At 32.4% G+C, this 15138-nt stretch overlaps 2 protein-coding genes across 5 annotated transcripts in view; one reads left to right on the top strand and one right to left on the bottom strand.

Moving 5' to 3' along the window:
- The window catches only part of LOC121410526 (protein kinase C delta type-like), a 35903-nt gene extending 30485 nt beyond the window's left edge, over window positions 1-5418 (top strand). For all 3 annotated transcript variants that reach the window (XM_041602676.1, XM_041602675.1, XM_041602674.1), the window contains one exon: window positions 264-5418. In XM_041602676.1, coding sequence (XP_041458610.1) covers window positions 264-413 — 150 coding nt within the window. In that variant the 3' untranslated portion in view covers window positions 414-5418. The remainder of the gene's footprint in view (window positions 1-263) is intronic.
- Window positions 5419-10663: 5245 nt separating this feature from the next.
- LOC121410527 (peptide methionine sulfoxide reductase MsrB-like) overlaps window positions 10664-15138 on the bottom strand; it is a 30249-nt gene continuing 25774 nt past the window's right edge. For both annotated transcript variants that reach the window (XM_041602679.1, XM_041602677.1), the window contains exon 6: window positions 10664-13272. In XM_041602679.1, the coding sequence (XP_041458613.1) occupies window positions 13159-13272 (114 nt within the window). In that variant the 3' untranslated portion in view covers window positions 10664-13158. The remainder of the gene's footprint in view (window positions 13273-15138) is intronic.

Below are 15138 nucleotides of genomic sequence, written 5' to 3'. Positions count from 1 at the left end.
TTTGAAAGGTAGATTGTTTTAGATGGAAATTGGAAGAAAAATAAAAGCCTTTGTGACGTTCAGAAGTATGCATTTTTTTTTCAAAATTTAGTGTAAGCAACTAACTCTTTTAAAGCGTAAAGGAATACAAATTGATGTGCAAGGAGTGCATCACTCAAGTTGAAATAGTTATGAAAATTATCAACATTTCATAAGCTACACTAGCTTTTGAACTTTCTCATTCACTCTTTTTCCTTAATTTTCTGTTCTTTTCAAATCTCTAGAAAAGCGATGGTGATGCCAGCAACTTTGACCCCGAGTTCACTATGGAGAAAGTGGCCCTCTCCCCTACAGACACCTCCATGCTCAGTTCCATCAATCAACGTCAGTTCCGTGGTTTCTCATTCACCAATCCTACCATGTCAGAGAAATAGATGGTAGAGATTTCCAATTCCCAAAGACAGAACCCATTCCTTAACCCATGCTGATTACCATGTTTAGCAAGTGTTTTGCAATGCTGACACTATCCAAGACCCTGTGACTGAGAGATGGTTGAGGAACAGAGAGTTAACTTGATTCTTTGTACCCTCTTCCATTCCTTTGCTGAAGGAATAATCTAGTTTCACCTGTCAAACACTAAGCACTGGTTCTTTTCTTTTTATATATATATATACTGCCGCCATTGTTAGCATTATCAGGGTTTTATGACCCTGTTATGCCTACCATTACACATGACTGGGCTCCAAGCTGCCTCAAGTTCGTCATCTATACTACTCTAGGAAGTGAGACAACCATTGATGCTTTTAGGTGTATGTTATACCTTCTCTATGTTTGTCAAGTTGGATGATCATGATTTATCCCAGCATTATACTCAATATTCCTCACAGGAACAAATTATTCATGAGAGTATCAAGGAACTGATGGTGCAAATATATTGCAGATAGTCCAGTTTTTTCAGTATATTGTGAGAATAATTTTCTACATATAGGCTGTAAGAAAAAAAGATATTGATATCGTAAAGGGTTTTATGTTTATTTTGTGTGTGCTTCATGGAGCTGAGGTTGCCCTATCTGACATGCTTGATGTGGAAGTTAGGTTACCATTTAGATCAACTCTTGTAAAATATCAGTCTTTGTATAATATTGTGATTCACAAAAACTCATTGTGTAGAACACACCCATTTGAAAATTTGTGGTTTCTTTATAGAATATGGTGATACTTTAACAATACCTCATTGTAAAAGTTTTTGCTCATTTTTTAAAAGAAAAAAAACTATAGCAATAGCTCGGTACGCCTGTGTTGGAAGATGTTTTATGAAAAAAAATCTTTTTAAGATTTTTTTTAATCAAGTGTAGTGAAATGGACTTTTCCTTTGTTGGTTCATCAAGAGAATCAATCTTGCCTTTGAATCGCCACTTGAACAGTTGCTTTATATCCAGGCACATTTTTAGAACTTGTTTTACATTAGTTTTAAAAGTGATTAGAATGTATATCATTCAGTTTGTCAGTCTAACTATTTAGAAATAGATAAAATATTGTTAGAAAATCAGGATAAGGTTGAATAATTATCTGAGTCCTATAACACAAATTTCACAATTAAGTGCAAATTTATGAAATAAAAAGCTTTCGTTTTGTTTACTCTTCATTGTTTTGAATGAAATACAGATGCAGTTTTCTATTGCTTGAAGGATTGATTACATTTTTTTGTGTAACATGGGGTTGGTTGTGTGTTTGAATTTTCATAATGTTTGCAATTTCAAGTGCAGTTTTTGTACTTGTTTTCTTTCAGTTTTGCACATTAAAAGTACTCACGCTGAATGTGTTGTGCCTTTCAAATTTTTCTATTCATTCTTGGACAAACAATCAAACATTCCTTGTGGTGTTTAGTATATATTTCTTTCAATTCATTCCTTCGTTAAAAAAGACCATATGAATATTGTTTATGATCTACAGTTCCATATTGTAGACAATGCCTTATTTATTTTTGTTTACCGATTATTCTGACAAACTCTACCCCCTTCATCTCTTTTTCTTCTGTATATATTATTCATACTACATAATTTGATAGCAGTGTTGAATTGATTATCATTATTTAGTACATATATGTGATAAAATGATTTGAACTATTTAAGAAATGGAGTTGAAGAAAAAGAAATTGTTTGATAATCGTTAATACAGAGGCTCATGACCTACCATCGAACAGAATGTAAAGGTCAAGTTTTATGTGTATTACAGTTATTTGTTGTGTGGCATTAGATCTACTTATTTATTATGGTATTATTGATATTATGTAATTAAGAGACTAACTTTGCAATGTTAAAAATTTCATAATGATGCTTCTAAAATAACAATATGTGTGTCCTATCAACTACAACTAACAATACTCCTTAAGAAACTAATGCCTTTTTTAGGTATTGAATATTTTGTTTATATCCTTTGTTTATCATACATCATCGAAGAAGTGTGCCTCTCATTCTGTGTCTCTGTATTTTTTACATTATAATTAAATAAACCATAGTGACTAATGTTTTTTCTTTTCATACTACTGGTGAAGAGGGCCATGTAAATGTTTCAAGATAAGTTTAGAATCCTTTCTATGAGGTTACCTTGGATATATTGTGTTCTGGTGAACTATAGTTAATTGTACAACAGATGATTATGAATAGATCATGCATATATAAAACCCAAAATATTTTTTTCCCTCACCTTTATACTAAAATTTCTCAGATAATGTGTAATTGAAATACACCTTTTTTGAGTGGAAAGATAAAGTGAAGAAATATGTTTGATACATGTTTGAAGTCATTATATTTTCTGTCTTATTGTAATTTAAATCTAAACTTCAGCAAGCCAGCAACACCATAATCTTACATCTAGGAGGTAAGCACACTGTTCTTTTCAAAAGGAACGAGTTGATTGATTGAAATCAATCAAACATGCACATGTGAATAAGGACATTTTGTTTAGGGCTCTAGATGACAAATTGTAGCATTGTTGCCTTATTTGTAATTTAGATTATTCTCCTTCACATTCTTCATAGGATGGGGCCAAGAAAGGCAAGAATACCTCAATTTAAGGTAATGCAAAATAACTCAACAACCCTTGAGTGCTTCTGTATACCTTTTGATATCCACATGGGTAGATAAGAAGCAAGTGTTAGCAGTACAAGTTGAAAAATGAATACTTTATTGGTTTTTTACTTTTGTATCTCATACAAATCCTTTAAAGACTAGTATTACTTTGAAAGAGTAAAATAAAATCTAACATTATAGAATGATATGACCATACAAGTAGTGTGAGGATGATAATCGTTAATTTGTGACATCCGTTTTGTAGAAAAATATTATAAAAATATAAATAGAGAGGTAGTGTTTTATATTTTTGTACATGTATTTTGTCATAGTGATTGAAAGCATTTTGTGTGCTTGACCATGGTGTATATTGTGATAATTCACTGACATTTTGTAATATTCATACATCTTGGTCAATGGAAAGAAAAAAAATCATGATTTAGATATTAAGATAGGATCTTTCATTTGAAGATTTTTCTTGTCAACTGCCTTGTGAGTTAAAAAGTAGTTCATAATGCCTGCTATATGTTCTCTTGTATTGTTATGGTAGTCAATCTACTTAAATCCCTCAGCTATGTCTATTGTAATACATGCTGTTTTATGTGAGTTAAAAAGTAATTCATAATGCCTGCTATATGTTCTCTTGTTATGGCAATCATTCTACTTAAATCCCTCAGCTATGTCTATTGTAACACATGCTGTATTATGTACAGTGAGTCATTACTGTCCTTCGCAATTTCATCTCTAGTTCTTGTTCATTGACATACTATGTCAGTCATATTCAGGTACACGTCAATTTAATCTGGCTGTTTACTTAAATTGATTATCATAGTGAAATGAAAATGCAAAGTACAATAGATATTATGAAGAAGATTAGAGAAATAGCTATATGATTATATTATATACATGTATATATATCTCAGTTTACTGTGTGAAATATATTTCATGGTGTCATATATATAAATATTAGTTTTATAGCAAAGAATGAAGTATGATGAATATATGTACAAAAGGTCTTGAATATGTGATGTTTATCTATTACAAGTTTAATCATAATGCTTATTGTAAAAAAAAAGTTTGCTATGAATACATCCATATGCAGGGTGTTTTATCATGCTGTGCTCTTTGTTTAAAAACAGAAAAGTAGATGTTCAAGAAAGTGTATCAAAGAATAAACCCAAATAAGAACAAATCAAGTAATCGCATACTGTTTACAAAATCAATCCAAAGACAGACTAATTTGTCTTTGTGCCAATTAGAAAAAAAAACTTGTACCGTCCCTGTAGACTGTTTTACAATTATGTACCAGTATGCACAATTTTGAAGAATAATAAGCAGTAACAAGTAATTGATAATGATGATTATTACTTGATATTACATATTTGAATATGATACAATGCATTCCATACATTATACTATTCAACTACTTTAAATATTGTGAATATAACCTGAAAGAATAATGACTGCACATTAAATACTATTGAAGATAGAAGAGCCCTTCAGCAGTATAATTATATGTATATTTTCTTTCTCTATCAAGTTGTTGGAGGAGATCATTGTTGTGAAGCATTTTGAGCATTCCCCATTTGATGTTGATTGAATTTGGCAATCACATATGCACAAAACCAAGACTAATAATTTTCCAAGATGTTTTTGGAATAGAACTCTCTCATGAAAATAAAAGGATTGATTTTCAGAATGCAGCTTCTCTCGAGAGATAAGATCAAATAATCAGTGACTTTGATGAAAATAATTACATCATAAATACTGAATATATAATTTGTATATTTTTGAATAGGTGATCGGTCATCTGGGATGCTCTGAAAAATGTTACTATAGTTTGAACCAAAATGTCAAGTGTTGAGCACTTCCATGAGGTATATGTATTTATCATTTACTTGCAAAGATGATTCCCAATATAAAGATTAAATTCATTGTGATCTATACTAGTGATTTTAATTAGATTTACCGTGTAATGGTAAAAGTACAACTCTTAAATGTATCAATTATCTAAACATCAAACTCTTTGCAATTTTTAAAGGAATGTAATAAAAATGATGAAGTAGAAGACTAGATTACTGATATGTGAGACAGGCATATACTTTTATGTCGAATTCTCGGAAATTTAATTTAAAATGCTAATTTGGTTGAATCGTGTATAAGTGAGAACTATGTTTTGATCTATATTGGCAGTGTTGATATATATATTTGCAACCATGTACAGTATTTTCGTATGTATTTAAAGATTGAGAAACTATGTTAGTAGTATATTGAAGTAGAAAATTGTACCCAAGAGCACATTCTTTTCTAATACTTCAAACAGGGATAATAATTATGGCTGTATTAAAAGGGAAGATGATACACATGATTTGACTGTTCCCTTCAGTTGTTATTTTGAGTCATTTTTCTGTTTCTCATGGTATTATTGGGATGGTTGATTTCTATGAAAGGTGATAACTCTTGAGCTTTCACTTCATTTGCAAATTACAATTCAAACTATACTACAGATGTCTTGTCAAATATAACTATTCAGATTTGGGTATGATACCATACTTGTTTCTGTATGCAGCAAACTCTGTTCAGGAGAGCTGATAGAAAGCATGAAGTCATATAAATCGCTAAATGTTGTGTGTCCATGTTCGCACTATGAACTACTAGTGCCAATGAATTCCTGATCACCCATGATAGTAACTAAAACTAGCATTACAATGCACAGCTTTCTATGTTTTTGCTTTGTGGTGAATGTCACCATGTACATTGTGCATTGTGATACATCATACACCACAATCCTGCTCGCCTATTATCTAGCAGAAAGCTGCAGCTATATCTTTGCTGATGTGCTAAATGCAAGTGAATGGTCTGATGTGGTGAGACTACAGTGGATGCAAAGCAATGACCACCTATACCCTTTCGTCATGATTTTCTTGTTATTGAATGAGATGCACTGCAAGTTTTTTTTACACAAAAACATCAGACATTTTGCTTATGTTTCTTGTCACAGCATTACAGACTCAAAAAAGCATTTACAATAGTTGCAGTCTCTGCCTTGATTAAAGGCTAAAATGCTACTAATGAGAAGCATAAAACATAATACCTCTCTCAAGGAGCAATAGAATCTTAGAAGTGCAGGTAATTCTGCCATAGCCTACCTTCCAGAAGTCAAAGCATGTATTTAAGACCAAATTATTCAAAACATATCATATACCTCTTCTAAGTCAAAGAAAATTCTTTTGATTTGGGCAGAGTTACCTGCATGTTACTCTTTGCCTGTTACATTCTATGATGCAAGTGGCAACAAATGTAAAGGACCTGTAATACTAACACTATCCACGAGGCTCTGCACTCTGTAAGAGACACATTAATCAGATCATGTTCAGGAGAACACAATTCACATTTTATTCCGGATGCGAAATGAAACTTGAAGGTCAAGTCCACTAGAAATAAATGCTGATTTGAATCAGAAGAAAAAAATTCAAATAAGCATAACACTGAAAATTTCATCAAAATTGGATATAAAATAAAGTAATTGCTTTTCAAAGTTTCGCTTATTCTCCCCAAAAACAGTTATAAGCACAATTCGGTTATATGCAAATGAGACAGTCGATGATGTCCATCACTCACTATTTCTTTTATTTTTTGTTGAAATATACAATTTCAATTTTTACAGATTTGACAAAATTGACCAGCTTGGCTTAAAAACAAAATATTAAAACAATAGTAATACCAACATGCTCAAGGAGGAATAGAACTTTGTTTCACATGGCAAGGAGAGCAAAATTGAATACTTCATATTTCATGTAATGAAAAACAAAAGAAATAGTGAGAGTTGATGATGTTATCAGTCCCCTCGTTTGTATTCTGACCAGGATGTGCATGTAACTGTTTTGTGAAATTAAGCGAAACTTTAAAATGTCATAATTTTTTTATTTTCCATCCGATTTTGATGAAATTTTCAGTGTTGTTGGATTTTTCCTTTTATTCAAGTTCACTTTTATGTCCTTTAAGCATGAGTTTACAAAGGAGCAGAGGGAGGGGGAGCTGAATGAGCACCCCTTCGACATAATTTGCTATAAATTTCCATGCAATTTCTTCTCCTTACAGAGACATAAATGGTCTCTTTAATATTCTTCAAATATTTTCATACAGTTTCATAATGATCAGGTTTATGATTCAGAGTTAAATGTTGAAATTAATTTTGTGACTTGTGTGATGCTAGTCAAAGAAATATGACATTTTTAGCTTTATTTTGTGAGTGTACATCAGGTGGTTTCCAAACTATTGTTACCTATATTTCCCATGAGAAGAATTTATGTTGACAAATTATGCATCATTATTTTAAGAAAAAAGAAAAGAAATGTGGTTTATATGAATTTCCAATCCATTTTGGCCCATTTTGTCTCATTTTGTCTCAAATGGTTTGTCATGACAAATTATGAATAAATGAAACAGCAAAAATGAAGGAAAACATGAAAAATTCATATTTGTATCAAACTTTGCTTTTATGCACAATTAGAACTAAAATAAAATGTATGGCAAATTTGATAATTCACATTTATACAGTGCACCCACAACAAACAAAACTGAGATATATTGATTTATCATACCTTAATCGTCTATACAATAGAAAAATGACCTATTTAAAGCTTAGAATCTCCTCTTTAATCTGATATTACTTTGATTGTTCATCATTCACGTGTGGGTGAGCGAAAACAAAGAAAGGATACCGAAGTCTTTAGGTGGATAGTATCTTGGTTTCAAAAAGAAAATCACATTTATAAAAGGTTTATTATCTGCTTTTTAATTTGATACCTCACTTACTGAAAATGGTTAAGAAATAACAAAATTCTGTTTATTTGAAATGAGGCTTGAATTCTAATAATTTCATCAAATGAACTCTCCGTTTTGTTGACGATCTGTCATGCATAATAAAGTCTTTTGTTAACCATGCGATAGCTTCAGTGGGGAACCGATGAAACACATTTGTTTAATGAATTTATGGAAATACAAGCATCGAATTAAAGGAACTTTATTTCTTGACTATTTTCTGTTATTGGGGTATCAAATTAAAGAGCAGATATTGACATTTTAAGGCATGTGATTTTCTTTTTTTAAATTCAGATGCACCCTGCCACGTGACTTTTTGATATCCCTTTTTCAAATTATTTTTACTCGCTCATGCGTTGAATGAGAAATCTTTGAAAGTGTACCAGATAAAATAGTAGACTATACGCTTTACAATGATAGGTCATTTGCCTGTTGTATTTGTGATTTAGGTATAATAGATGTTAATCCTCGGTTTTGTTTTTTGTGGGACGCACTGTATAATATATTATATAATATTTATATTAGATAATATTATTTACCCAAAACCTGAACCTGTCACCACTTCCACACTGGATACTTCATCTTCTTCGTAAACTGCCTCCAAAATCTTGCCCATTAGATCCGATCCCTACAATTCTTTTCAAAGATTGTGCCTCTACTTTCGCTTCAATATTAATACATACATGTAGTAAACAGAAGCATAGATAAGGCTACTGTCCCATTAGCTTTGAAAACAGCCCTTATTTGTTCTTTATTGGAAAAAATCTTTAGATTGTGAATCACTCAAAATCATCTTCCCTTTTTGTCCAAGATTCTTGAGAGGGTTGTCTTTTCAAGACTTACAGATTGTTATAACATGATTTATTTGACCCATTTCAGTCTGCCCACCGACCTTACCTCTTCACAGCATCGAGACACCCCTCACTAATGTTTCTAGTTTTATCTTACAGATGGATCAGTCACAGCAATGGTACTCCTAGATCTGTCAGCCATGTTTGACACCGAATAGCACACCTTACTTAATAATAATAATATAGGATATTCATATTGAGCACATATCCACCTTGTTAGGTGCTCAAGGTGCTCCTATATTACCCAGCTAAGCTAGGCGTTCATAGCGCACACAGCTTCTTAAGGAATTACTTCCTACTGGTACCCATTTACCTCACCTGGGTTGAGTGCAGCACATTGTGGATCAGTTTCTTGCTGAAGGAAATTACGCCATGGCTGGGATTCGAACCCACGACCCTCTGTTTCAAAGTCTGAACACTAATCCACTGGGCCACAACGCTCCACATCACAGACTCCACAACACCGACTAGCAGTCAGTCCTCCTAAATGGTGTCACCTCTTCATCAAGGCCATTGATCTGCCGTGTCCCCCAGGGCTCTGGAGGGCCCACTTCGTTTTCCATTTATTTAACAGGGCTTCAATGTATTGTTATACCTCACTCTGTTCACTATCATTTATATGCAGATATTCAGATTTTGGTTTCATCTTTACCCAACCAAACTAGTGCCACACAAGCCCTGTGTAATCTTGAAAGATGCATAAAGGACATTGATACTTGTTAAATTCAAACTCATTACTTTTGAACCATAGTAAATGTGAGTTTTTAGTTTTTGGCTCAAAGTTTCAGCTTAACAAATTCAACATTGATTCCATTTCTATCTCAGGCAATGACATCCCCTTGTCAAAATCATGTCGCATTTTGGAGTTATTTTTTATTCTCACATGTCCATATCCAACCAGATTACAAGCATTTGCAGATCAGTTTAACAATTGTACAATATTGGCTTCATAAGAAAATATTTCACTCGCTCAGCAACTGAGAAACTGGTACGTTCACTCATTTCTTCATGATTCAATTTCGATAATGGCCTCTTTTACAACTTACCAGATTCTCACTTGGGAAATTGCAGAGGTTGCAAAATGCAGCTGCGCGTATTATTAACTTTATCTAGCAAGCGCAGCAACATCACCCCTAGATTGAAAACTCTTCACTGGTTGCCACTGAAGGAATGCTTAGTCTTTAAAATCTTGCTTTTGATTTTTCATATACATTAGTCAAGGGTACTTACCCCAGTTACAATAAGTCTTTGATGCATAATGACCAACCCTCAAGAACATTACAATCCTCATCATCTTATCTCTTACAAATTCCAGTTGCTAAGAAATCATGCAGGGAACAGGCCTTTGCTCATGCAGGGCTCTTCCACAGAGTTTGAAAACCAAGACTTCAGCAATCACCCTCAAGGGCAACCTGAAAATATACCTGTTTAAGAAGGCTTTTTGATTGACATCGATTTATTATTCAGATATGTATTATATGTAAATAGTTTTTGTTGTTCTGCTCTGAAGCGCCTTTAGCATCTAATCAAGATAAAAAGTGTGCTATACAAATCTTGTGTGGTATTATTACAAATTGAATGAATTTAACATAAATATGAGATAATGGAATTTCATTAAATATTCTCATTCATATAATTATGCAAAAATTAATTAAGATGTAATATGTCTGACACCAAATTCTTGAAATTTATGTTATGGGCTTCCAATCATCGTTGTAATTCAGGTGATAAATGGCAAAAGGTTCAATACTTTGTAACACTCTTCCCAGACCTGCCAGATGCCTGTTCCGCTGTGTCTTTTACTTTCTTTCATAGTGATTACAATTCAAGAAAAATATTACATTGTTTATGGAAATGCATTCAAGTCAATTCAATAATATTATTCTACTCCAAACATTCTAATTAAATGACACAATCCAATATGATTTTACTCCAAAATTTGACTTTATTTTCAAGACAAAAATGTGTGTATATACACTACAATATTTGTATTTTACATAACACTCTCTCAGTCTTCCTCACTCATACTCATAGTAACCTCTCTTAAATAATAATTTGATATAACCATGAAAAGACACATTGCAAAGCTATTCGTAGCATATGGCATTGAACAGTGTACAGTATTAAGCATTCCCTATTGATCAAATAAGTAATGAATTTAGTGCTCAGAAAAAAAAAAAACTTATGATGAATTGCAAATTTGAAATAAGTATTCTGATTGGTTAAGGATGTACATAAACCTAAGCAAATAGAAAATAATTCAAAAGAGCTACAAAACCTTTCATTGAAAACTCCCTTTTTCTTAAATCTTTCAATCATTCAAATATATATTTCAAGATGAGATAATATAATTTTAAAAATAAAATGACAATAATTTGAATTTCAAACATCACTTTCATAGCTGTTATGTATTGATTTCAAATTGAAGTTTTCATGGGATAAAGTGGTACAATATAACTTGTAAACTGATAGGTAACTTCTCTGTTCAGATATATATGTCCATTGATTCCAGTCATAAAAGACAGAGTATCAAAGATTATCATAGAAAGGTAGAAAACAAGCATTTTGAGGGAAAATGAACTTATATTTTTAAACATATTAATCTCAACCTATGGAAACAACAAACCCAACAGTAGTATAATTTCTTCCATTCAGACTTTGTTTGATAATAAAAAGATGTAAACTTAACAAAAATACTTAACAATTTTACAAGTCAATTTACAATTTTGAATAAAGTTTTATTACACATCCATTTTGCCCTTTCAAATTGATCTTAAATTGATTTAATCAATATGTTAATCATATATTCAACAAAAAAAAATTATTATACAAAAACTTACTTTGTAAGTTAATCTATGATAAATATACATTTATATAAATTCAATAACCATAGCATTAGTCACACATTTTCATTTCAATTGCTTATCCACCTCTGGAATTATAGCCTTAAACAACATTAGACCTTGTTTTGTTTAAATTTATAAGTTTTTGTAATAATCATTCATTTCAATGCTGATCATATATAAATATCAATAGACAATTTTTGCAATTTTCCTCTCTAAATGGTTTACAAACTAAAAATTCATAAATATACTGTATATTCTTTGCAACATAAAGCAACATAAAAGTTTATTAAATTGTTCAAGCAAGAGAACTAAACACTTAACTTTTTAATAGTCTATTACAGGGAACACAATATAATTCAAGGCTTCTAATTGAAGTCAGAGGGTGATCTTTCACTGTGATATGAGCTTATTATTTGTTTATTTATGATATAAAAAATACAACATTCACATAAAATAAAATATGTCGCACCCCAAACTGTCCCGTTTTTATATTTGAGATACAAACTATGAAATATGTTTACCAAAAGATGCAATCACTTTCATGATTGATAATAATCATAAGTCTATTGCAATCATGTCATGAAAAGTTACATTGGCCATTCTCTTACATAGAATTCCATGTTGATTGTACAGGGTACACTTGTATCAGAAAAAATTGAAAATGCAATCTGAAATTACAGTTGCAGGGGCTGACCCTAAAAATTCACTTTTTCTGAATGACATGGAGAAGTATATGGTACGAATGTGAGATGATACAATTCTCTATTTTCTCAATTTTTCTTTGAGAGGCTGATTGATAATGTACTCATGATCTGTACAAGCTATAAGGTAGTTTTGCTTTATAGCACTTATGATAATAAAACTAATTTGTTATCACTAATATTATCAGGGCACACAATCAAGATTAATCTTTTGAGCATTAGGATACACAACTTCCAATGAAATACAAGAGTCATACACTTCTTGATGTGTCTTAAATACTTGAAGGATCTTAAAGGGTACTGAAAGTTGTACTATCAAAACAGCAAAACTTTGCACCTGCTAGTTTAATTGGTCTTCTAACTTGATTGATATATAAAAAATCCCTGTGTGTTGTGATCACTGAGCCCATTCATGTTAGGGCAAGAGATAGAGGGGGGGGGGGTGCAAATTACCAATAGGACATTGTTTCCCTGTATTTACAGTTTTTGCTGAATTCAGTATTTATTTTCTCTTATGGTTTTGTTCAGTTACTAAAATATACAATAAATGACACAAATAAATGAATATATGCATTGGATGTCAATGAATGATTTCCTTTCAAATTCTGACAAAAAGAAAAAAAAGAGAGAAAAAATGGTAAGAAAGGCATGATTGCAAATTCTACGAGTATTGAAATGTTTGAATTTTAGTTTTGTCACTTTCTCAGCGTTACAGATGAAATACAACTTTGATTATCAAAGGCTTTAGATCCTAAAGAAAATTTAGACATACAATAACCATGATTATCCTACTTCTCCATGCTTGAAAATGAACCTATAAAAATATATTGGAGAAGTATAAAAGTTGATCTATATTGTTGTTGTGACTTTGGTATAGCTGCTTTACTCATAAACTTGGTTTACTATCCCCCTTGAAGTTGAGGCAAGCTGAGTTGATGCAATATCGAAGGCCAGTTTTCTTAGGACCATCGTTGAAGACATGACCCAAGTGGGCACCACACTGCAGGCAAAGGGAACGAGAGAGAGAAAGAAAGGTAAGTATTCCGGCATTTACTTGCAAACCACTATACAAATCATAAGTATAAAAAAACATTATTTTATGAATTCATAATAAAACTTGTCAAAGTGACCTATTATAAATAGGTCACTGCATACACCACATTCAGCTTTCTGCAAAAACATCAACCACGAGTCTCGCCTGATTTCACAATTAATAAAATAAGCAATATGATCTTTTGACCCTTGGATGACCTTTGACCTGATCCTCATGAACACACATGTGGTATCGCCTAAGGATTACTTGAACCAAGTGTAAACACAATTGATGCAGAAATTAATAAATTAAAGGAAGTTGAACAAAAACTTCATAACAGGATGGACATAACCTCATATCAGTTGACCCTTTGACCTCTAGATGACCACTGACCCCATCATCTTCATGGACACACAGGTGGCATTACCAAAGGATCATATGTACCAAGTGTGAACATAATTGATGCCGAAATAAAGAAATGAGAGCAAGTTGAACAAAAACTTAAACATTTTTGTAACAGACCAACAGGAAAAGTGATTTCTAGGTCTCTACCAAGCTTCATTCAGGAGAGACCAAACAAAAAAAAAAATGACCATAAAATTCAATATACCAGATGAAAGGATATGATTTGATGCTCTTATGCAAAACAATTTGTGTGATGCCACAAAAAAAAACAAAGGCTATAGCTACAGCCTATAAAATGGCATCTTTCTTTTGTCATTGTTTCATTTTTATTAATGAATGTCTGGTGGTAGTTTTTCATATGAAACCCCACACTGCAACAGGGTCAATAAAAAGAAAATAACTAAAGCAAGATGAGAGGGTATAGGTGTTGGTTTCTTTCTTAGCACCTTCTGTAGTCTCACAACATCAGAAAAGTATATACAAGATATAGCTGTAGCCTTCGCTCAGATTACAGGCGAAAAACACTCATTTTATTTCATGAAGCAAAGCACACAGTCATCCATACAGAACATGGCCATGTATATTATTTTGTTATGTGCTTGCCTAACAAAGCAAAGTTTACCACCTATTAGGTCCAACTCAAATCAATTGTTTAACATTACAATAGAGTGCGTATCAAAAAAAAAGTTTACCCTTTGAAAAAGCCCTGGGAATTAAAAAATATACATGTGGGTAATTATTTCACATATAATCTTGGGTTTGGGTCTCATCTATCCAATGAAAGTAAAATTTTTGACAGAATGTTACACTTGACTGAGCACTGTCAATTTTTGTAAAGCTCGCAGAAATGCTTGTTTTCACGCTGTGTCATGCGGAAAGGGCAAAATCAAACTTAACCCTGCGAAACATTTCTCATATACTTCCCTTGCACTTTTAGTCAATTGAAATAAAACAGATAGTCCAGGGCGCGACAAACCCGCTTGCCCGCTTGCCCGGGGCAAGTGAAAATGACGTGCGGGCAAGCACTTCCCAAAGTCAATTGCCCGATCGGGCAAGTGGTTGTTGCGTCTTTTTTCTGTACCGTTCCTCGTTTTTCCATAAATCATCAAAAATCCACACTCAAAATCATGAATAAGCCTTTAAAAATAGCGAGTAGCGCAGTTTCAAATTCCAAAATTGCGTTATTTTTTCTGTACCACGTATTTCCATACATGGTACCAGGTATGAAAAAAATCAATGCAATGGCCGGGAAACAGTTGAATGTAGTATAGGGGTCCATTATAACTACCATCATGTGCAATTTCTAATGCACATTTTCCCCCTTCCGATATAACAATTCTGTGATAAAATAATTAGAATTACACAGGAAATAAATCACAGTCTAGTAACCGCGCATTGGTGAGTTGTCATTCGGCTTTGCTTTTCAAA

This window comes from Lytechinus variegatus, chromosome 3, assembly GCF_018143015.1.
Source record: "Lytechinus variegatus isolate NC3 chromosome 3, Lvar_3.0, whole genome shotgun sequence".
NCBI classification, from domain to species: Eukaryota; Metazoa; Echinodermata; class Echinoidea; order Temnopleuroida; family Toxopneustidae; genus Lytechinus; species Lytechinus variegatus.
The sequence above is the reverse complement of the archived record's forward strand: the minus strand, read 5'-3'. Positions and strand labels throughout refer to the sequence as shown.